Source organism: Hirundo rustica, chromosome 12 (genome assembly GCF_015227805.2).
Source record: "Hirundo rustica isolate bHirRus1 chromosome 12, bHirRus1.pri.v3, whole genome shotgun sequence".
Lineage (NCBI taxonomy): Eukaryota > Metazoa > Chordata > Aves > Passeriformes > Hirundinidae > Hirundo > Hirundo rustica.
Window position 1 is genome coordinate 3,846,791 of NC_053461.1, and position 19,781 is coordinate 3,866,571.

Here is a 19,781-nt window from a genome sequence, read left to right on the forward strand (position 1 = left end):
AGGCAGTGCAGGCAATAGAGTGCAGGCAGTACAGACAGACAGGCAGTGCAGGCAGTTCAGGCAATGCAGGCAAGCAGCAGGCAGGCCTGTTACAGAGTGCATGCGCTCCCCAGAGGTGTGTCAGCTGTTTTTGCTGTCATCCCTGGGTGGTGCCTGAGGAAAAAGTTTCTCCTCCGGGCAGGCTGCCCAAACAGCCGGAAGGCTCTCGGCAGCTCCTCGGCAAGGCAGCCCTGGCCCCCGGGAGCAGGTAGGACACGGCTGCTGCCTGTACCTCTGTTCCCGTTGCTGCCCCCAGCACCCCCTCTTCAGCTGGAACTTGCAGGGGGCGTAGCAGACACGGGCTGTCCAAGCCCTCCTCCTGCCCAAATCAAAGCATTTCACTGGTCTTGAGAAGGACTGGGGCGTTGGCATTGCGTGTCTGGGGGGATAGCATTGCATATTTGGGGTGTGTCGTTGCACTGTTTCTCCTCTCGCACGTCCCTGGGGGCACAGAGCTGGGTGAGCCTTGGGGACACACTCCTGTGGACAGGGGGGTCCCTAGTGAGGGGAGGAGGGGGAAAGCAGGCTCCCCACCTCTCATGAAGCAGACTCTCATCCTCTTCCAGCTCTTCCGACCCAAGTTTTCTGTGTAAGCAGCTGAGCCCCCCTGTGCCCCCCTTGGCTTTGTGTCACTGGGCTCTTTCCACTTTGGGGTCCCTCAAGGGCTGAAGGGTGCTGAGAGGCTCTTCCACCCATGCGGAACACAGGGACGAGATTGAGACAGTTTATGGGCAGAGGTGGCATTCCCTCCTCCAGCCCTGCAGCAGGCTGAAGGCGTAGCGAAAGCAAAGCACAGCCCACTGGACTTTCCCGGAAGGGCAGCTTGGCATCTCTCACCTCTCCCTCTGCTGTCTCCAAGGGCTTTTCTGCGGGATTAAGGCTGCGCCGGCCCCGTGGCAGCAGGGGGGAGCTCAATCATGGCTTCCAAGCACCGAGCTTCTTCCTCAAAGCAGCCAGGCAGCAGGGAAAAGAAACCGAAATGGGAAGACAAGGATGACACCTGGAGCTCCACCTTGGAAGCCCTGAAAACTGCTCCGAAGGAAAAACGTCCCATCACAATTGATGGGCTGTGCCCCTTGAGCACAGCCCTGGATGCCCGGGTGAGAGCAGGGCTGAGGTTCTCGGAGGGGCAGGGGTGGGAGGGTGTGGGTGGGAGGGCTGGGGGTGTCTCAGAGCAGCCCCTGCCCCGTTGACACAGGGTCAGCCCCAATTTTCCTTGCAGACCCGTGTGTGTTCCCACTGGGACATTTCTGCACCCTCTCCTTCGCCAAATGCTCCCAGGTGCCAGCCCAGGCCATGTCACTCACTGTAGGTCTATGAGGACTATGACTGCACCCTGAACCAGACCAACATCAGCGCCAACAACAACAAGTTCTACATCATCCAGCTCCTTGAGCGTGCTGGTACCTACAGTGTCTGGAGCCGCTGGGGCCGCGTGGTGAGTCCACCAGGCATCACTCCTTACCTGCACCTCAGCTGTCCCCACCCTGCCTTTAGAACCCCAAACACTGAGGGTGAACCTGGGATCCTTGGTCTCAAAGTAAACACCCCAATGTTGAGCTGTAGCACTTTAATGGGGGGCTTCAAGGACTTATCCCCACACAACGTGGCCTGTCTGGGGCACTTGGCACCTGTCCCTGCAGTGAATGTGAGTGTGACAGCCCAGCAAAGAGTCCTGGGGTGTCTTCCTGAGCTGGTGGCTCAGCACATTCCTGCTCGCTGCCCCACAACCCTGCTATCACAGCCCACCTTGTTCCTGCCTGTTTCCACCAGCATGGGGCTGGTGGAGCAGGGATGCAGGGGAAGTCCTGACCACTGCTGCCCACTGCCAGGGAGAGGTGGGCCAGTCCAAGCTCATGCCTTGTGCCTCCCTGGAAGCTGCCAAGAAGGACTTTGAGAAGAAATTTCGGGAGAAGACCAAGAACAGCTGGGCAACAAGGGAGAACTTCATTGCCCAGCCAGGGAAGTACACGCTCATTGAGGTGCAGCCAGGGGCTGGGCAGGAGATGGAGGCTGTCCTCAAGGTGAGTACTCCGGGCACCCAGGTTGTCACCGTGGTGGGATGGTTGTCATCGCACTCTGGGCCCAGTGAACACCAAGACATCCAAGAGGGTCAGCAGGATGGGGTGGGTTTTGAGGGTGGTCTGGGTACATGCTGAAACAACTTGCAGGCGGACATTTGGGGCTAATGGGTTAAAATGGAGTGGGAGGGCATCCTGAATGAGAAACATGACCTTCTGGGTGGCATTGGCCATGGAAAGTGGAGGCAGCACCTGCCCATTGCTCTGCTGCCCCAGGACCAGGTTTCCTCACAGAGCCAGGCAGCCCTGGTGCTATGCTCCCACAGCCTCTTGCAGGCTCGCAGCTGATGTGGGGTGTCTGCAGGTGGATGCCGTGGATGGGGGCAAGGTTTGCAAGCAGCGGGTGCTGCCCTGCACCTTGGACAGAGCCACACAGGACCTGGTGTCACTCATCTTCAGCAATGACATGTTCCAGGATGCCATGAAGACCATGAATATCGGTAGGAGGTGATGGGCTGATGGGTGGCATGGGCTCAGTCTGGGAGGTGCAGGTGGGGAGGTGAACGGAGCAGAGATGCTGATGGGTTCTAGAGCATCCCCTCTGATACCCTGGCACCTGATGGGAATGTGGACACCCCGTGCTGGGTGCCCACGCTTGCCCATGGTGATACTGGATGTTCTTGGAAGTAGCTGTGGAGCGAGCGGGGCGGATGGGTTCACCTCGCCCTCCCCTGTAGATGTGAAGAAGATGCCTCTGGGGAAGCTGAGCAAGCAGCAGATCGCGAGGGGCTTTGAGGCACTGGAAGAGCTGGAGGCAGTGCTGAGAGAGCAGCCCCACCAGGCCACTCGCCTGGAGGAACTCTCCTCACGCTTCTACACCATCGTCCCACACAACTTTGGACGGGCACGGCCACCCCCCATCAACTCCCCTGACCTGCTGCGTGCCAAGAAGGACATGCTGTTGGTGAGATGCCAGAGCACATTGTGTGTGGCATCCCTTCCCGGTGGGGCAGGAGCTGCTGGCAGGAGGCTGGGCTTGCCCTGGTTCCCCGGCACAGTGCCAGCACTGGCGGTGAGGATGTCCCTGCTCTGTCCCTGCCAGGTGCTGGCCGACATTGAGGTGGCACAGAGCCTGCAGGCACAGAAAGTGAAGGAGGAGGAGGAGGAGGAGAAAGAAGTCCCCCATCCGCTGGATCAGGATTACGCCCTGCTCTGCTGCCAGCTCTCCCTGCTGGACCCAGCTTCCCAGGAATACCAGGTGCCGCTTGTTCCACAGTGTCCTATGATGGGAAGCAATTATACCAGGTCTGCAGACACCCCAAATGTTCCTACAGTCCCAGGGGGACCGTGGGCATTACTGAGATGGCTGCCTGGAATGACACAGCTTTTTTGTCTCCCCCTTGGCAGCTGATCCAAACCTACGTGACGCAGACTGGGCACAAACTCCACATCCTCAACATCTGGCAGGTGGCCCGAGAGGGTGAGGTGAGGATGAGGTGATTCTCCCCATGCCACAGTGGGAATGCCATGGTTCCACTCTAGGATTGCTTTAGGGCTTCTCTTCCCAGGAGGGGATACAGCTCAGCTGGCCAGGGCCAAATGGGCACTCTGCCTCCTGCCCCTCCAGCCAGGCTCTGGGGCTGGACTGGGGAGGTGGGTGGCAGTCCTGCACCCCTGGGCACGCATGTGTCCCTCCGTGGATGGCCCTTAGCTCTGCATCTCTGCAGGATGAGCGTTTCAAGGCCCATGACCTCCTGGAGCACCGGCGCCTGCTTTGGCACGGCACCAACGTGGCGGTGGTAGCGGCCATCCTGAAGAGCGGGCTGCGCATCATGCCTCACTCGGGGGGGCGCGTGGGCAAGGGCATCTACTTCGCCTCCGAGAACAGCAAGTCAGCTGGCTATGGTGAGGGTCCTGGGCTGGGCTGGGCTCTCGTGATGCCCGCAGGGTCTGTGTGAGCCCGGCTCCTTTGCGTACCCGCTGCCAGGCAGCTGTGGGCTTGCCAAGCCCCTTCCCTGCCATGGCAATTGCTCCCAGTGTCCCAGCGTGGCCTGGGCACAACCAGATGGGAGAAAGGGATGGTGCTATCATCCCCATCCCTTTCTCCCATGGCAGTGGGCTGTACATCTAAGAAAGTTGGCATCATGTTCCTGACGGAGGTGGCCCTGGGCAAGCCCTACCGCATCACCTGCGATGACCCCACGCTGTGTCAGCCGCCTGCCGGCTATGACAGCGTAGTGGCCTGTGGCCGGACAGAGCCGGGTGAGCCTGGGGCAGGAGGGGTGGGGCGGCTGTGGGGCTGTGGTGGGTGCAGGGCAGGGGGGAGAGAGGCCAGATACCAGGTTTGATGTGGTGGTGGGATGTCTTCTGGCTCAGATCCTGCACAGGATGAGGAGATGCTGCTGGATGGCAAGAAGGTGCTGGTGTCCCAGGGCAAGCCCATCCCCATGCCTGCCTACAAGGACTCCTCCTTCAGCCAGAGCGAGTACCTCATCTACCAGGAAAGCCAGTGCCGGATCCGCTACCTTGTCCAGCTCCGCTTCTGAGGGTGCCTGGGAGCACCACGGCCCTGGCCCAGCACCAGGTGGTGACACCCATCAGCCCAGAGCACAGTGATCTGGACTCTCTGGCCACCCCTCCTGGGCTTGGCAAGGGACAGGCTGGCATGGAGACTGAGCTTGCTTTGACTGTGAATAAAAGCACTGTGCCTTGCACTGAGCGGTGCTCTCACTTTCCTGCCCAGGAAGGTGGGTGTGCTGTAGGGAAGGGTGTCAGTGGGTCCCTGAAGGGATGCCCTGGGTGGCTCTGGAGGGTCTGAAGCCTCCAGATGATGGCTGGTACCTTTGAGAGCCAGGTGCTCTCATCACCTTAGCAAGGCACACAGCTCATGCTCACCCTGTGGCATCAGAGCTACAGAGGATGAGCAAAATCTGCTGCCCTGCTTGGGCATGGAGGAATCAATCCATCCATCCTGGGGACAAGTGCCTGCCCCCTCTCTAGTGCCACACCTCATGCCATGCCTGCTATCCTGCCCTAGCCTGGCACCCGTGCCAAGCCCTTCTCTGTGCTCACGTGTGCCCCTTGAACACATGTCCGGCTGCTCAGGCTGCCAGGGAAGGACAACTCCCAGCTGTGTTATCCTGATGCCCCATGAGCATCCATGTGCCAAGTGGAGACGATTTGCTGCAGACCTGCCTGTAGCTCTGTCCATTGAGCCCCAGAGACTTGGGGGTTGACTAGTTCCTGTGGAAAGACCAGGCCTGCTAGAGTAGGTGGCCATTCTGGCGGGGCACAGGGCCCAGGAACCCCGATCCCCCCTTCCTGAGTCCCTGCCGGCTGCTAGGACCCAGCAGCTGTCCCCGTGGGACTGCCACGGGTGCAGGCAGCGCAGGCAGCGCCGGGAGTGACAGCTGGTGCCATCCGCAGCTGGCGGGCTGCAGGCAAACAGGATGACGAGTGGGTGACGGGAGCGGGGAAGGGGGAGTGTGGCCTCACACAGGGCCAGCAGCCCCGGTTCTGCTGCGGGAGCAACACCAGCAAGCGGGACCCCAGTGAGGAGAGGAGCATCACCCATCTCCCCAGGAGCAAAGGTGAGCTGAATCCCGCCCCTCCTGGGGTCCCCTGTGGTCAGAGCAAGAGGGTTGGGACAGGCAAGTTGTACTGCTTCTCCCCGGGACATACTGGTGCCATTGGAGAGGGGGGATGGGGTATCAGGCTGGCATGGGTGCCCACAGGACCTAGCAATGGCCAGGCTGGGGACAGCCTTGATGCCAGCTCTGGGACAGCCAGGGTGCTATGACTTCACTGGCTCCCTCTCCCTCCCCCGGCACATTAGAAGTGTGTTGATTGTCTCTGTGTTTCTCTGTGGCTCTTCCTCATTTTGATTCTTTCCCTTCACACCCTGTTCCTGATCCCAACAGGCAAGGAGAAGTTAGCAGCCATGGTTGTGGTGGGATCACCCTCTCTGGGACACAGGAGAAGAGACCTTGCTGCGCAGGCACCAGAGCTGCTGGCTTAGCCCTGGAGGGGGATGGCAAGCTGGACGGGGTCAAACACCACAGACAGCCTAGAGCTGCTCTCTGTCCCCAAGCACTCCATTGCCCAGGAGGTGGTGGGCCTCTTCTGCATGATCCTGCTCACCTTCACTGCCCTGGTGGCCAACATCGTGGTGATGGTCATCATCCTCAAAACACCCCTTTTCAGGAAGTTCATCTTTGTCTGCCACCTCTGCGTGGTCAATCTCCTCTCCGCCATTTTCCTCATGCCCCTGGGGATCATCTCCAGCTCCTCCTGTTTCAACTGGGTGATCTACAGCATTGCTGAGTGCAAGGCCGTGATATTCCTGAATATCTGCTTCATTAGTGCCTCCATTCTCACCATCTCTATCATCAGCGTGGAGCGGTACTACTACATCGTCCACCCCTTGAGGTATGAGGTCAAGATGACCATCAGGCTGGCGGTGGCTGGAGTGATTTTCATTTGGGTCAAGTCTGTCCTCATCACTGTCTTGGCACTAGTGGTATGGCCTCATGGCAACGGGGCCACAAGCGCCAGCCGCTGCACAGTCTACTGGAGCCCCGGGGCCCACAAGACGGTTTTCGTGATCCTCTTCAGCATCACCTGCTTTATTCTGCCCACCATCATTATCCTGGCTGTCTACTCCAGCATCTACCGCGTGGCCCGGACTGCGTCCCTGCAGCAGGCGCCTGTGCCGGCGCAGGCAGTGGCACCCAGACACCGATGTGACTCCATCAGCAGCCAAGTGACCATCCTCACTGCCAGGATCCTGATGCTGCCCAGGCTGATCCCAGATCGCCTTCTGGGAAGCAACAAGGCCATTCTCACCCTGGTGCTCATTGTGGGACAGTTCTTGTGCTGCTGGCTGCCTTTCTTTGCTTTCCACTTGCACTCCTCTGTCACTGTTGGCACTGTGGGTGGTGGGCACGGGGAGATGGTGGTCACCTGGATCGCCTACTCCTCCTTTGCCATTAATCCTTTCTTCTACGGGCTGCTGAACCGCCAAATCCGTGAGGAGCTGGCCCGGCTCCGGCGCAGTTGTCTTAACCGTTCACCGGGTCAGGAGTTCTGTCTTTCCATCTCAGAGGCTTCTGTTCAGGAAAACTTTTTGCAGTTCCTCCAGAGAGCAACATGCACACTGGAGACGCACACCAGCTGCATCAGCCTCAGCCCCAGGAACAGGCTGGACCAGACCACGACAGGCTTCCCCACCCCAGGTCAAGGTCCCAAAGAGAGCAGCTGAGGAGGCTCTGACCCACTGTGCTGGGCCAGAGACCTCTGGGGGGCCCGTCAGACTGCTTGGATCCAATCTCTTGGATTTGGTGGAGTCCTTGTTCAGGTTTTGCCTCTTCTCTGAGCTTATGGTGGAAGATGGTTTCGATGTTGGGAGAAGGCAGCAAATCTGGGGAAGTCACATCTCTATTCTGCAGGCTGGAACTGTCTCTGGCTCAGCCCAGTTCCAGGGATGGGGTCTCCTCAAGGCATGGAATGCCAAGGGGCTCCTGCACAGGGGCAGGGGATGGGACACCTCCAACTCCACTGCACTGCTGGGAGCACTCCTGGCCAGTGGGGAAGAGCAGATGTCCCTTGCACCCTATCCAGGAGCAATGTTCCAGCTAATGCCACTAACACCAGTAACACCAGAGCCCCAAGCCCCCTGCTGAGCCTGGATGGAAGACACAGAGACCTCCATCCTTGGCTGTTTAACCCAAAACTAATGTGTGGAGGAGCTCCCTGTGACACTGATCAGGGGGACACACCCACAGGTCTGGCTCTGGCTGTGTCCGTGTTTGTCCTGCTGGCATGGCAGCATGGAATGCCCCTGGCCGTGCCTGGCCATGCCCTCTGTCCCCGTCAGCTGGCAGTGATCACCCCCCCAAGGGAGGAACTGACTGTCTAGGGGTCCATGCCGGGCTGTTTATGGACACAGCTGCCCAGTTTGAAGCCTGGTCAGCAGTGCCACATGCCAGCTGACCTGGGCTGCTGGCCAAGGGCACGCTGGGTTGGACATGGTGACACAGGGTGGTGGGGGGTGGCTGTGTGCAGTGCCCCAGGGCAGCAGCAGCCAGAGGGGATCAGGAGCTGCTGTTCCTCTTCAGTCTCATTGCTTTTGGAGGGCTTGGGGACACTCCCATGGGGTCCCCACTGCTAGAAAGGAGACTGGAGCCTTTTGGGGAATGCAGCAGGGTATATCACCCTCAGCTTGCTCACAAAGGTCCAAGGGACAGTGCTGGCATGGTGGGTTGGAGATGTTCCTATGCCAGTAGTAAGTGCAGGCCTGAGGGAAAACTGCCCTATGGGATCTCGAACTGCCCCATGGCAGGGAAGGGCTCCAGGAAGACCCCCAGAGAGATGGGGCTGAAGGTCAGCATGCCCTGTAGACACAGGGATGCTCTTCCTAGCCACCACCCAAGTACAAAGGAACTGTGGGGAGAGTCTCCATCCAGGGTGGGGATTATTATTATTATTATTATTGTTATTTTCTTGTAAATTTTATCTTTTTATTAAACCATTGATAAGTTACAAAGGAGGAAAAAAATATAGACTGATATATATACAGCATTTCCAAGCCAGCAGGGACTGGCTCTTGGATGGGGTTGCTGGGAGGCGATTGCTCCAGGGTGGCCCAGGGAGGGCCCCCCACCAGAGCCAGTGGAAGGGGGACTCCTGGAGAGGCCTCATCCAGTGGGACGTGGCTTTTGGATGCCAGATGGAGTGTGGGAATGAGCAGGATTGCAGGGGAGGCAGGGTGAAGAGGAGGAAGCAGGGGTCCCACAGCAGCACAGGGCACTGGGAGAAGGGACCCTAGGCCAGCAGGGACAGCCCCCCCACCCAATACCAGGACACGTGGTCTCTGTGCAGAAGATCAGGGAGGGGGGCACAGCGCTGCTGGGATGGGCAGCAAGCAACGAAACAGCCCCTTCCTCCAGCAGGCATCACCACCAGGAAGACCCTTCCCTTCCCTGCGGTGGGGGACACGGGCAACCTGGCAGAGGCTGAGGTCAGGGTGGGTGGTGGGAAGGTGTCCCTGCTACTGAGGAGCACCCGGGACCCCCTGGCCCACCCACCAGCGGGGTTCAGTAGGGCGAGAACTTCTGCCGGTCAGCTTTCTTGGTGCCGTTGGCCGCTGAGATCTTGGTCGTGTAGGTGGTGGTGCCACCATTGGGACCTGCCACGGAGGATGGGGACAGCGCCAGGAAGGACACCGGCTTCAGGCCGATGAAGTTGGACAGGGAGATGGCATAGGGGGTGCCCAGCAGGGCCGGGGGGGCTGGGGCGACGGCAGGAAGTGCCGCACCAGAGCCTGGGGCGAGGGGCTGGGAGAAGCCCATGCCGAGGTCCATGGAGCCAGGGCCCGGTGGCACCTGGGAGGTAGATTTAGCAGTCTCTAAGCTGGGGAAGAAAGAGAGAAGGATGATGGTGAGTACCACAGAGACAGAGGCGTTCTCCCATCACAACCTTAGGGTGCAGGAACCACGTGCCCCGTCCCTTCTGGCAGATGTGCCCATGGCACATCCTGGGTATCCCACTGAGCAGGATTGAAAAGCTGGGCCTCAAATATGGTGGGTCTCAGGTCCTGCACCTCCCACCTCAGGATCTCAAAGCACCACCCAGCTCATCCTTCCTGAGGATGCTGTGGTGGAGGTATCCTCCAAAAGCTGCCTTGGGGTGCTGGAGAAGAGCCACCCCTCCCTAGCACCCAGCATGAGTCCCCCCCCCCAGGCTGACACCTACCAGGCTGTGATGAGGTACTGAGCCAGGGTGATGCTGACAGGGGTCCCTGTGATGGTCACGTGCCGCTCGCTGGAGCCCTCGGTCTGGTTGCCAATCTTGATGTGGGCACCCGACATCTGCCTGATCTCGCTGATCTTGCTGCCGTGCCGGCCGATGATGCAGCCGATGAGCTGAAAGGGCAGGGACGGGGTGAGCCAGGAGCAGCCAGAGCAGTCCTGCCAAGCAGGGAGCTCCAAGGGGTCAAACTGTGGAAGGCATTGGGAGGGCAGGGCACTGCTTTCCTTGGGCAGACCCTGCTTTTTGGTCTCACTCAAGATCCTCCTGCTGGCATTGTACCACATGCCAAGGCCTTTCTTTGGCATTGGCCAAACTCTTCCCCCCTGTCCCGTGTCTCAGTTTCCCTTTTCTTCTGCCCCAGCCACTCCCTTCTTTTCCTAGGCTCTGACAGAGCCTCCACTGTGTGGGTCAGTGAGTGCTGGCCTCCGCAAAGTGCCTCTGGGATGGTACATGTGGGTGGGAACAAGCTGTGGTCCCCCTCATCATTCCCAGACCAATACATACATCATTGGGCACCAGGAACTCTTGGGAGCTGCTCTGGGAGCTGGCATCCAGGCCTGGAGAGAGAGACAGGGATGTCAGCAATGAAGGGGCAGGTCTCCAGTAGCTCTGTGCCCCTATTCCAGCCCCATACTGGCATGGTGAGTGGCCCTGGGGACAAACCTGAAGGATCACTGGGGAGAGGAAGGGAGGACAGGACATAGACACAAGTCGTAATTTGGTGATGGTGCTCTCCCCCTGCAGGACTGGGGAGCACTGGTGGGTGCAGTGACCCCAGGAAAGCAATGACAAGGTTGTGCTGGAGGGGCAGGTAGACATGCTGGAGGGGCTGGGACTGGAAAGGGTGCAGAGGAGAGAAACCCCTTCATCAGGGCCAGCCGTCAGAGTGGATCAGGAGGGGCACACCCAGCCTTGGGGGAGCATGGGAGATGCTCACCTGGCATCATAGTGGGTGCATGGCCCAGGGGGGCGAAGGGAAGCGCATGCCCTGACATCTGCTGCAGCTTTGTCACCTGCCCAGAGAGTGTGAAGAGGAGGAAGGTGGTGTTAGGGGTGATGGCAGAGCTCAGCTGTGCCCCAGTGCCCCAGTGCCTCTCAAGACAGGCACTCCCAGCAGCAGCCATCCTGGTCCCCATTGCCACAGGGACAGACTCACTTCCGCAGGAGAGACACCGCTGTACTGGCCTTGCATGGAGAAGCCCTGGGGAGAGAGAAGAAAGGGGCATCAGTGGTGAGCCAGGTGAGGACCATTGTCTCAGGTCACTCCCCCATGGGGCAGAGAGACTACCCTGAGCCGACCAGAGTGACCCTTTGCTGACAGAGGCTGCCCTCCTGGCCACCTTATGCCCTTGGAGAGGCTGTGGCCTCTTACCTGATTGGCAGAGAGCAGGATGGTGCCCAGGGAGAGACCAGGGTGGTAGGGTATGGTGGCCCCCTTCGGAGGCGACTGGAGACAGAAGGAAGGAGGTGGAGGAGATGAGAGATGAAGCTGGATGCCCCTGTAGCCCCAAGGACCCTCTGCCCCCTTATGCCCCCAGCAAGCTGGGCACAGCCCCCAGCACTATGAAGGCAGGGTGCTCCTACAGGTTTCCACAAGGGAGACCCTGGTGTTTAGGTCCAGATGGGCATGGGAAGCCTTGGGGAGGGGGAGGTGGGTAGCAGATGCCCCCTGGGTTGGGCACGGGGTTTGACAGGTACCTCCAGGATGACAGCGCAGATCTGCCTCACGCACTGGATGATGGTGTCTGGCACCCCTGAGACGGTGACAGCCCGTTCAGTGGAGTTGGGAAGCAGGTCACCAGCCACCTGTACCTGTGCCCCTGTGCTCTGCAGGAAGTAAAGAGAGGTGTTGGTATTCCCCAACCACTCCCTGCCAGTGCTCAGCACCTCACACCTCCCCTGTCCCCCTCCTGAGCCCCCAGGGACCGTTGCAGGACCGGCAGGGTGATGTTCCCTCTCCTGCAACACCTCTCCCAACCCCTGCAGGTCTGCGGCAGCCCCCACACCCAGGGCTCTGTGTTCCCAGGAGGAAAAGGGGATCCCACATCCAGGCTACCCTCAGCCTCACCTCCCGGATCTCCCGGATCTTGGCTCCCGCCTTGCCGATGAGGGAACCGCATTGGCTGGCGGGGATGACAAGGCGAAGGGTCACCGGTGCTCTGCCTGCTGACACCCCATCGCCCCCTGCTCCCAGGTCCTGCGAGGGATGTGGGATGCAGCATCAGACCCCCAGGATCCCACAGGTGTGGGGACACCTGGCAGGGATTTAGGAGGGCTGTCTACCTCCTCCAGCTTGAAGGCGATCATGGAGACAGCGCGGAAGACGGCGTCGGTGGAGCCAGTGATCGTGGTGATGCGCTCAGGGCAGGACCCTTCCGAGATAGTGATGCGTGCACTGCTCTGGGGACAGTGTCACACCCCATTAGGGACTTCACAAGCCCTATGTTCCATCACTTCCCCCAGGGATAGCCTCACAGGAGGAGATTGATGCCTTTGAGCCTGAGCCTTGCCCCTTCCACCTGCCCCAGGCAGCCTTCCCTGGGGTGCTGGTTTGTTTCCCCTGGTTCCACCTGGGATTTAGGGGGGCAGGCACATGGGAGCCACCAGGTACAGGCATGACAGGCAGCAGGACCTGGCAGCCCACCAGCGTGCCCTTACCTGCTCTCGTATCCTCTTAACGGTCTCTCCTTTCTGCAGGTAAAGGAACAGGGTGGGTGGTCAGGTCCAGGGGAGCCAAGTGCTGGCGACACACAGAACCCCAAATCTTACCTTGCCAATGATGCTGCCGATCTCCTGCAAAGGGAGAGAAGAATGGCACCCTCAGGAGGTGGATCCGTGCCTGCCACATCCCTCCTTTGCCCACAGCCTGGCGACAGGCAGACCCTGCCCCAGGGACACTGGGTGACTTAACTAGTGACACTGGGGCATGGGAAAATGCCCCTCCCTGGCTCAGGATGGGGAAGGAAATCCTTCTGGGAATGCTATTCCCACAGGAGATGGGAGAAGGGGAAGAAAACAGGGCACGGTGAGGAGCTGGAGCTCCAGCATGGCCCCTCTCCCCAGGCATCCCTGACCCCCCAGTGGCACCGAGCCCCCCAGCATTACCTTGCCGTGCATGAGCATGCGGAGGGTCAGGGTGATGCTGAGCTCCGTCTCCTCGGGACTGCTGCCCACGCCGCTGGCTCCGTCCGGCGATGCCATGGCGGGAGGGCGAGATGAGCCTGTGGGACACGGCGGTCTTCAGAAAGGGAGGATGCCCCAGCTAACTCCCCACCCTCAGATCTGCAACTTGAATATCCTATGGCTGGGAAACTGAGGCAGAGGCACTGTGCTCTCCCCTGGCAGGCAAGACTCACATGGCCCCATGGCACCCCACGGGCAGGCACCCTGCACCCCCAAAAGGGACCTGCTGCTATGGGTCTGCCTGAGCTGCCTTCAGTCTGTCCCGCACAAAGCCAGGAACTGGATGGATACAGGGGGAGGAGGCAAGGTGTGTGGAGCATGGCTGTGGGATAGGGTTCTGTTTGCAGACGCTTGCTGGAGTGGGGGGAAAGCAGAGGTGGCCTGGGTGGTCTCACAGGCTACGCAAGCCACCTTCTTTCTCCTCCTCCCTTCCCCCTGCCCACACACAAAGCCCCAGGGGACACCGAGGCAAGCTCCCCGATGGGGACCATCCCAATCAAATCACAGCACGATGCTTGCTGCATCACGTCCCCTCCCAGAGCACCCCAGGGCCCCCCCGGACCCTGTGCCCCGGTGGCCGTGGGCGGCCAGGGCCCCCGGGAGGGGGACAATTACTGTGTGTCCAGGACCGGGTGGGCGGCTGCGGCACCGCTGGCTCCCGGCAAGCTGGGCGATGCCAAGCCGCTTTGAAACAAAGCACCCGTGTTGAGGCTGGGGCCGCGTCCGCGGGCATGGCGGGGGGGGCAGGGCGGCTATTTTAGGTGCTGGCAGGACTCGTCACCGCTACAGCACATCTCCTGCATCAGGGTAACGGGGGGGGGAGGGTGTGGGGCGCACCCCCTAAGTGCTATGCCTCGCAGCCAGGGGGTGGATTGAACGCCCCGTCTCCACCCTCCTGTTACCGCGGGCTGGAGAAAGGTGGAGAGACTGAAGAGAGGGAATATTCCCGTTCCTGGTGCAGGGGAGCCTGAAGTGGGGCGGAGGGGGAGGGATGCACCCTGCTGTAACCCCTGCCCGCGGCATCCGGAGATGTGTGGGGTGCCGGCAGGGACGCGCCAGGCTCCCCGGTCAACCTGGGGATGAACGGCAGCAGCAATCCGCCAGGGACAAAAGAGCCCGCCGAGGCAAGAAGGACGAGGCCGGCGGGGGGACGGGGGAACGCGCAGGGCCACGGGTGTCCCCTGAGTGCCACAGACAACGCGTGGGGGGTTCGCGGGCAGGGGGGTGCTCTCCCCCAGGTGAGCCAGGCCGGCAGGGACGCCAAAGGCTCCCGTGATGGGCACCGGCCACCTGCCATGGCCGGCACTGGGACAACCACCACGCTGGGCACCGCCCGTCCTTCGGAGCACCTTCCGGTGACAAAGGGAGGGGGGACAACAGGACGAAGCCCCCACCCCGCCCCTGGGGAAAGCTCTCTCTTCTCGCCCTCCCCGCCGCCCCAAGCCCCCCGGGCCCCGCGGGAGTGGGGCCTGGCGGGTACCTTTCCGTGCGCCTCGTCCCTCCACCGCCGGCCGCCCCTCTCAGTGCCACATTGTCCCCGGCGGCGCCCAGTGACACCCGGGGCAGGAACAATGAGCCGCTTGACAGGCCAGGGCCAAGCTGGCAGCCCCGGCCCCCACCCCGGTCCACGCCGGGGCCCCCCTCGCTCTTCCCCTCTCCCACATCCCTCCCTCCGGGATCCTATTACAGCGGATAAGAGACACTAAAAGGAACAATGCACCCTGGGTAAGGCCATCTGCCACCGCTGGGGACATTCCTGCCCCCCCCCCGGTCCCCCTCCCTTTGGCTCACACATCGCCCCTCTTTGTAATTGCGTGGTTTTTTTCCTGGAAGCCGATCAGCTGGCAGGGCTCGAGGGCTCAAGGACACCGGAGCGGGGAGGGATGGGGCAGCTGGCACCCCAAGGCCCGCTGGCACCCCGTCCTGCTGCTGTGAGGTGGTGCCTAAAGGGGCAAGAGGCACCCCTGTATGGGGGGTTAGGGACAGCAGCTGGGGACATGAGCATCTGGGGGAGTCAGGGATGCTCTAGACAGGAGTCCTGCCAGACTGCCAGGGCAGAGACCAGCTCCTGCACCCTTGGCACTGCCTTGTGTCCCACACACGGGCATCCTTCACCCACAGAAAAGTGTCCGTCCCCCCCCCCCCTTACCTCCCCCACTAAATCCTCCTGGGCCCTGGCGTAAGCAGCTAAAGCCCAGGCAAGCTTGGGAAGGGGGGGGGCATTGGGGGGGGCACCCTTCTGCCGGCTCCATCTGTGCCCCCAAGGGCCCGGTGCAGAAGCACCAAAGGCAGAGGAGGCAGGGGGCTTGTCTCCTGTCTCTCAGGTCTCCATGCCTGCCCCCTCATCTGTTCATGGCAGCCACTTGTTTGGTAAATTGTCTCCCACCTCCCCATGGTGCTGGGCGGATGCTGCCGTGGGCAGGAGCCTCCCAGGGCTGGCAGTTCCCTTTTAAGCCCCTGTGGATTACCCTGGACTTGGGTGCATGCCAGGAGGGGTAGGAGGAGGAAGAGGAGGATGAAGAGGAGGCTGGCCAGCTAGGGACATGGATGTCACTACCTGTCCCTCAACAAAGCCCTAGGGCTCCCTGGGCACCCTCTGAGGTTCATGGGGGTCCTGTCAGAAGTGATGGGTGGGCTCCAGCGAGGATGGCACTCATTCATCCACAACCCCCAAACGCAGCATCCCTCAGTGGCTGCATCTTCCCTGCTGTCACCCCCCAAAGCTGTGTGGGACAGCAGCCATGGAGGTACGGAAGGGAGAAGGAGGTGGGAAAGGTGGAAAAGAAGCAGGGTGAACGTGGCAGAAAAGCAGTGTCAGAGCTTGGGGTTTTATTTGGTCTCAAGAGAGGGTGGTGATGGTGTGGGTCAGTGCAGTGTGAGTGCCAGCCAAGCACCTGGATTGGCACAAGGTGCATGTGCAGGCAGAGGGGTGGGTGGGCTGGCCACATCCCTCTGACCTGTGGTCCCGTCCTGCTCACTTCAGCTGCTGCAGGAAGGCCAGGAGTCCAAGGTGCCACTCATTGGGCTTGTCCAGGTAGCAGGCGTGTCCTGCACCCTGCAGCATCAGCACCTGGTGCTCAGGAAGGTGCTGCAGGTTGTTCAGACTGGTCTGCCCCAGCTCTACGTCCTGGTCACCATACACGATCAGCGTAGGGGTCTGTAGAGGGGGAATGCACCCTGCATTGCAAATGTCACCCAGGTACTCACTCCCTCTGCCAGGAACATCCTGGAGGGGAGACACTCGCCCTTCTCCCCACCCAGTATGACAAAGGGAAACAGCAGATCAGACTCCTGGGTCTCCAGTTGCCCCCTCTTTACCTCCCACTACCCCACATTTATATTCCTTCATCATCACGTTCCCTTCTTTCCGTGGCAACAGGGTTTCTCGCCTGTTTGGCCTTTCCCCTGCTCAACCCCAGTGCCAGGGTCCCCTCTTCACCATCCCCTCCCAGTTCCCTGACCTCCCCAGTGCCCTTCCAGGCTGTACTTTGATCTGGGCATACTGCTCCGCCGTGAATTTCTCAGTGCAGATGGGTGCCACAGGTACATAGGCCTTGAACAGCTGGCTGTGCTCTAAGAGGAAGGGCAGCGAGTACATGCCACTGAGCGATGGGCTGATCACCACAGCTGGACCCAGGCACAGAGCCTCCGAAACTGCCTTCAGGAACACCGCCGGTGCTGGCTGGCCCACGGGTGCTGGGGCCACAGCATCCTTCGAGCGCCCCAGCCCTGAATCGTGGGAGACAAAAGTGGCCCTGTCAGGCTCCACACCGCCTCAGTGACTGGGAGAAGCCAGCACAGCACAGCACAGCACAGCAGGACACCAGGGTTGCCATTCTGGCCACCCAAACCAGTGGGCGGCTACCCCTCCTGACTCTAGCGCTGTGCTCACCACACCTTACCCGGCAGGTCGATGGCCACGGCTCGGTAGCCGTTCTCGGCCAGCGTGGCCAGCGTCCCCACCTGCAGCCAGGTTTCGGAGGAGAAGCGGATGCCGTGCAGCAGCAGCACTGTCAGCTTTGGCGCTGCCTGGGCTGGCTCAGCTTGGCGGTAGAAGAGGGTCTGTCCTTGCACCGTGACGGTGCTCTCGGTGATCGGCGGCGTGGCCATGCCGGGGGGCCGGGGGGCTGCTAAGCGGGGTGAGAGGTGGGAACGGGAGGGCTGACTGGCCGCCTGCCGCTCTCGAGGCCCGGTGGGGGCAGGAAGGCAAGAGGGCTATGAGGGGGTCACACCGGCATCATCTTCACTGTTGGTGGCACCACCGGGGTCACTGATGTACCAGGCGGCCTCACGGGCCTGCCCCGGCCTCGGTTTCCCCGTCCAGCGCCGGGCCTGCAGCCCTTACCTGCTGCTCCGCACACGGGGCCGGCCGCCGCTCGCCTCCTTCCCGCCGCACCACGGGACTGGTGGTGCCGCGCTCCGGGGCCAAAGACCGGCGGGGCGGGCGAGAGAACGGCGGCACCGCCTCATGGAGCAGAAGGTCCGGGGCGGCGCCGGGAACTGCTGGGGCCTCGCCGGGCCGGGCCTCGCCGAGCCCTGCCCCGACAAGCGAAGCCGAGCTTTCCCGAGCGAAGTGGAGCCTTGCCGAGCAAAGCCGAGTCTTGCCGAGCAAAGCCGAGTCTTGACGAGCGAAGCCGAGCCCTAGCTGAACTCTACCGAGCCAGACCGAGCGCTGTAGAGCAGAACCCGAGCTCCGCCGTGCCGGGCTGAGCCCAATCCGAGCCCTGCCCGAGCTCTGGCGAGAGCCGCCGAATCCCTAACGAACATAGCCGAGCTCTGCCGAGCTCTGCCGAGCTTGGCCGAGCCCCCGCCAATCCCTCGAGCCGGGGCTCCGGCCGTTCCGTCCTTCGGGGCTGTAGTGTTGCGGGCTGCCGCCAGGCGGGGCCCGGGGCCCAGCGGCGCCGTGCGCGGCGGGCCGGGGCCGGCAGGGCCGGGGCCGAGCGGGGCCGGGGCCGAGCGGGGCCGCCAGCGCCGGGCGGGGGCTCTGGCTGGGCCGGAGCTAAGCAGAGCAGCGGGGGCTGGGACCTGTTCCCCCGCAGCAGCAGGGCTGGGGTCCCGCAGCCCCGCGCTGCCGCTCTCCTTCTCCAGCGGGAGCGGAGATGCTGCTTGCCCGCAGCCGCCTGGGGCTGCTGCTCCTCGGGGCGCTCCTCACTTTCCTCCTGTACCTCTTGCTCCCGGCCGCCCGGCGCTCACGGCCTGACGAGGGGAAGCGGGATTGGCGGGCGGCCAACGGCACCGTGCGGACGGGGATGGCTGCGGGAGAGTGCCCCGTGTTCTACAGGGAGGTTCCCGCAGCAGCTGTCGGCCCCAGGAGGTGGGTCAGCCCGCCGGCAGGTGGGGGGTGCCAGGCCCTGCGCTCGGTCTTCGCCAGCCCCCGTGCTCGCTGGATGCTGCAGGCCTGGCAGCCTTCCTGAACCTTCCCGCCCGTCTTTTCCCCACACAGGCCCGATGTCCTGCTCCTGCACGGCCAGGCGTTCACCTCCAAGACGTGGGAGGCCTTGGGCACACTGGCGCTGCTCGCTGCAGAAGGCTACCATGCGGTCGCAATAGATCTGCCTGGTAGGACCGTGGCACTGTGCTTAGCTGATTCCTTTGGGCAGCTCCAGTCCCTTGCCTTAGTCACTGCTGGGCTCTGGATCTCTTTAGGGAGGGCTTTGGATAGGTACTGGTGATCCCTGGGGCAGTGTGCCTGGGATTAGTTTGTGTCCTGGGGCATTGATGGCTGTGACTGTACAACCCTGGGGCTTGATGGAGCGCCCTTTTTTTGCCAAGCCTTTGAACCCTGGTGAGGAGAGACCATTGCAGGTTGCACAATGCCCCCTGACCATCCCATGCCCTCTTGCCCATACCAGGCTACGGGGATTCGCCACCACTGGAGATGGCAGTGACAGCACAGGGCCGGAGGACTTTCCTGGAGCATGTTTTCCAGGAGCTGGCCATGCAGAGGCCTGTTCTTGTCAGCCCGTCTATGAGTGGCCGCTTTTCCCTGCCCTTCCTCCTGGCACACGGGGACCAGCTGGCCGGCTTTGTGCCCATCGCCCCCGTGGGCACCAAGGACTACACTGCTGAACAGTACCGGGGAGTCCAGGTGGGTTTTTGGGCTCTTAGGGGCTGTCCTGGGTATTGGCAAGCCTTATGGCCCAGCTGGCTGCAGGGTGATGTGGAGGGTAGCACTATTTTGGGGTGAGTGAGGGGGACCTGTGGCCCCCAGCTCACGGGGGTGCTGGCAGCTGCCTCCCCTCAGCTTTGCAGCCCCCGTGGTGGTGGATGGAGGTGGGCACAGCCCAGGGGGAGTGTGGTGGCCATTTACCCCTGTGACAGCTGCTTTTGTTTTCTCTCTCCCCTTACCAAGACGCCCACCCTGATCCTGTACGGTGACCGTGACACCCGCCTGGCTCCCCAGGCCCTGCAGAACCTCCAGCACCTCCCTGAGCACCGTGTGGCCGTGCTGCCTGGAGCTGGCCATGCCTGCTACCTGGACAAGCCAGACGCCTTCCACCAGGCCCTGCTGGGCTTCCTGCGCCAGCTGAAGTGAGCGCCGCCTCCTCCCTGCCAAGCAGAGCGGCTGAGGCGGCCGAGGGACTGGGAGGCACAGACAGCTGGCCTGAGGGATGCTGTTCCCTCCTGGGGTATCCCCAGGATGGCGGGGGGGAGGGACTGGAGGCGTCCTTTGCTGGCAAGACAGGGTGTCGTCTGTCAACGAGGCCAATAAACTGATGCTGCTCCGGT

The 19,781-nt window shown here is 61.7% G+C and overlaps 5 protein-coding genes across 6 annotated transcripts; 3 read left to right on the top strand and 2 right to left on the bottom strand.

Moving 5' to 3' along the window:
• Nucleotides 1–152: 152 nt before the first annotated feature.
• On the top strand, nucleotides 153–4,606 carry PARP3 (poly(ADP-ribose) polymerase family member 3). The gene is made up of 11 exons (XM_040076228.2): nucleotides 153–247; nucleotides 899–1,139; nucleotides 1,352–1,477; nucleotides 1,872–2,063; nucleotides 2,425–2,560; nucleotides 2,798–3,024; nucleotides 3,163–3,318; nucleotides 3,468–3,545; nucleotides 3,788–3,965; nucleotides 4,176–4,322; nucleotides 4,437–4,606. The coding sequence occupies exons 2-11, from the start codon at nucleotides 957–959 to the stop codon at nucleotides 4,604–4,606; spliced, it is 1,593 nt and encodes a 530-aa protein (XP_039932162.1). The 5' UTR covers nucleotides 153–247; nucleotides 899–956.
• A 912-nt stretch (nucleotides 4,607–5,518) lies between these two features.
• LOC120758220 (probable G-protein coupled receptor) lies at nucleotides 5,519–8,574 on the top strand. The gene is made up of 2 exons (XM_040076230.2): nucleotides 5,519–5,650; nucleotides 5,981–8,574. The coding sequence occupies exon 2, from the start codon at nucleotides 6,091–6,093 to the stop codon at nucleotides 7,318–7,320; it is 1,230 nt and encodes a 409-aa protein (XP_039932164.1). The 5' UTR covers nucleotides 5,519–5,650; nucleotides 5,981–6,090; the 3' UTR covers nucleotides 7,321–8,574.
• Nucleotides 8,575–8,610: 36 nt separating this feature from the next.
• PCBP4 (poly(rC) binding protein 4) lies at nucleotides 8,611–14,656 on the bottom strand. Its single transcript, XM_040076229.2, has 13 exons — nucleotides 14,533–14,656; nucleotides 12,975–13,090; nucleotides 12,639–12,662; nucleotides 12,528–12,560; nucleotides 12,153–12,269; nucleotides 11,938–12,066; nucleotides 11,568–11,696; nucleotides 11,242–11,316; nucleotides 11,026–11,070; nucleotides 10,807–10,882; nucleotides 10,374–10,426; nucleotides 9,813–9,982; nucleotides 8,611–9,470 (listed from the first exon to the last, which is right to left on the bottom strand). Exons 2-13 carry the CDS (start codon nucleotides 13,068–13,070, stop codon nucleotides 9,155–9,157), a joined length of 1,263 nt encoding a protein of 420 aa, XP_039932163.1. The 5' UTR covers nucleotides 13,071–13,090; nucleotides 14,533–14,656; the 3' UTR covers nucleotides 8,611–9,154.
• A 1,210-nt stretch (nucleotides 14,657–15,866) lies between these two features.
• ABHD14B (abhydrolase domain containing 14B) lies at nucleotides 15,867–17,590 on the bottom strand. 2 transcript variants are annotated; one of them, XM_040076355.2, is made up of 4 exons: nucleotides 17,398–17,590; nucleotides 16,955–17,182; nucleotides 16,540–16,781; nucleotides 15,867–16,209 (listed from the first exon to the last, which is right to left on the bottom strand). In XM_040076355.2, exons 2-4 carry the CDS (start codon nucleotides 17,160–17,162, stop codon nucleotides 16,027–16,029), a joined length of 633 nt encoding a protein of 210 aa, XP_039932289.1. In that variant the 5' UTR covers nucleotides 17,163–17,182; nucleotides 17,398–17,590; the 3' UTR covers nucleotides 15,867–16,026. The 2 variants fall into 2 exon arrangements, with proteins under 2 accessions (XP_039932289.1, XP_039932288.1); XM_040076354.2 differs by lacking the exon at nucleotides 17,398–17,590 and having other exon boundaries at nucleotides 16,955–17,387.
• A 438-nt stretch (nucleotides 17,591–18,028) lies between these two features.
• ABHD14A (abhydrolase domain containing 14A) lies at nucleotides 18,029–19,775 on the top strand. The gene is made up of 4 exons (XM_040076369.2): nucleotides 18,029–18,366; nucleotides 18,496–18,611; nucleotides 18,905–19,140; nucleotides 19,405–19,775. Exons 1-4 carry the CDS (start codon nucleotides 18,152–18,154, stop codon nucleotides 19,585–19,587), a joined length of 750 nt encoding a protein of 249 aa, XP_039932303.1. The 5' UTR covers nucleotides 18,029–18,151; the 3' UTR covers nucleotides 19,588–19,775.
• The last annotated feature ends 6 nt before the right edge of the window (nucleotides 19,776–19,781 follow it).

Bases quoted from the DNA above. Each gene is read 5' to 3' on its own strand.
- LOC120758220 (XM_040076230.2), top strand. From the start codon at position 6,091: ATGGCAAGCTGGACGGGGTCAAACACCACAGACAGCCTAGAGCTGCTC.
- PARP3 (XM_040076228.2), top strand. From the start codon at position 957: ATGGCTTCCAAGCACCGAGCTTCTTCCTCAAAGCAGCCAGGCAGCAGG. The intron at 1,140-1,351 runs GTGAGAGCAGGG...CACTCACTGTAG, and splicing joins GCACAGCCCTGGATGCCCGG to GTCTATGAGGACTATGACTG. The intron at 4,323-4,436 runs GTGAGCCTGGGG...CTTCTGGCTCAG, and splicing joins CTGTGGCCGGACAGAGCCGG to ATCCTGCACAGGATGAGGAG.
- PCBP4 (XM_040076229.2), bottom strand. From the start codon at position 13,070: ATGGCATCGCCGGACGGAGCCAGCGGCGTGGGCAGCAGTCCCGAGGAG. The intron at 9,983-10,373 runs GTATGTATTGGT...CTGCCCTTTCAG, and splicing joins AGTTCCTGGTGCCCAATGAT to CTCATCGGCTGCATCATCGG. The intron at 9,471-9,812 runs GTAGGTGTCAGC...TTTCTTCCCCAG, and splicing joins CAGTACCTCATCACAGCCTG to CTTAGAGACTGCTAAATCTA.
- ABHD14B (XM_040076355.2), bottom strand. From the start codon at position 17,162: ATGGCCACGCCGCCGATCACCGAGAGCACCGTCACGGTGCAAGGACAG. The intron at 16,782-16,954 runs GTAAGGTGTGGT...CCCACGATTCAG, and splicing joins CGTGGCCATCGACCTGCCGG to GGCTGGGGCGCTCGAAGGAT. The intron at 16,210-16,539 runs GTACAGCCTGGA...CCCCCTCTACAG, and splicing joins AGCAGTATGCCCAGATCAAA to ACCCCTACGCTGATCGTGTA.
- ABHD14A (XM_040076369.2), top strand. From the start codon at position 18,152: ATGCTGCTTGCCCGCAGCCGCCTGGGGCTGCTGCTCCTCGGGGCGCTC. The intron at 18,367-18,495 runs GTGGGTCAGCCC...TTCCCCACACAG, and splicing joins GCAGCTGTCGGCCCCAGGAG to GCCCGATGTCCTGCTCCTGC. The intron at 19,141-19,404 runs GTGGGTTTTTGG...CCCCTTACCAAG, and splicing joins AACAGTACCGGGGAGTCCAG to ACGCCCACCCTGATCCTGTA.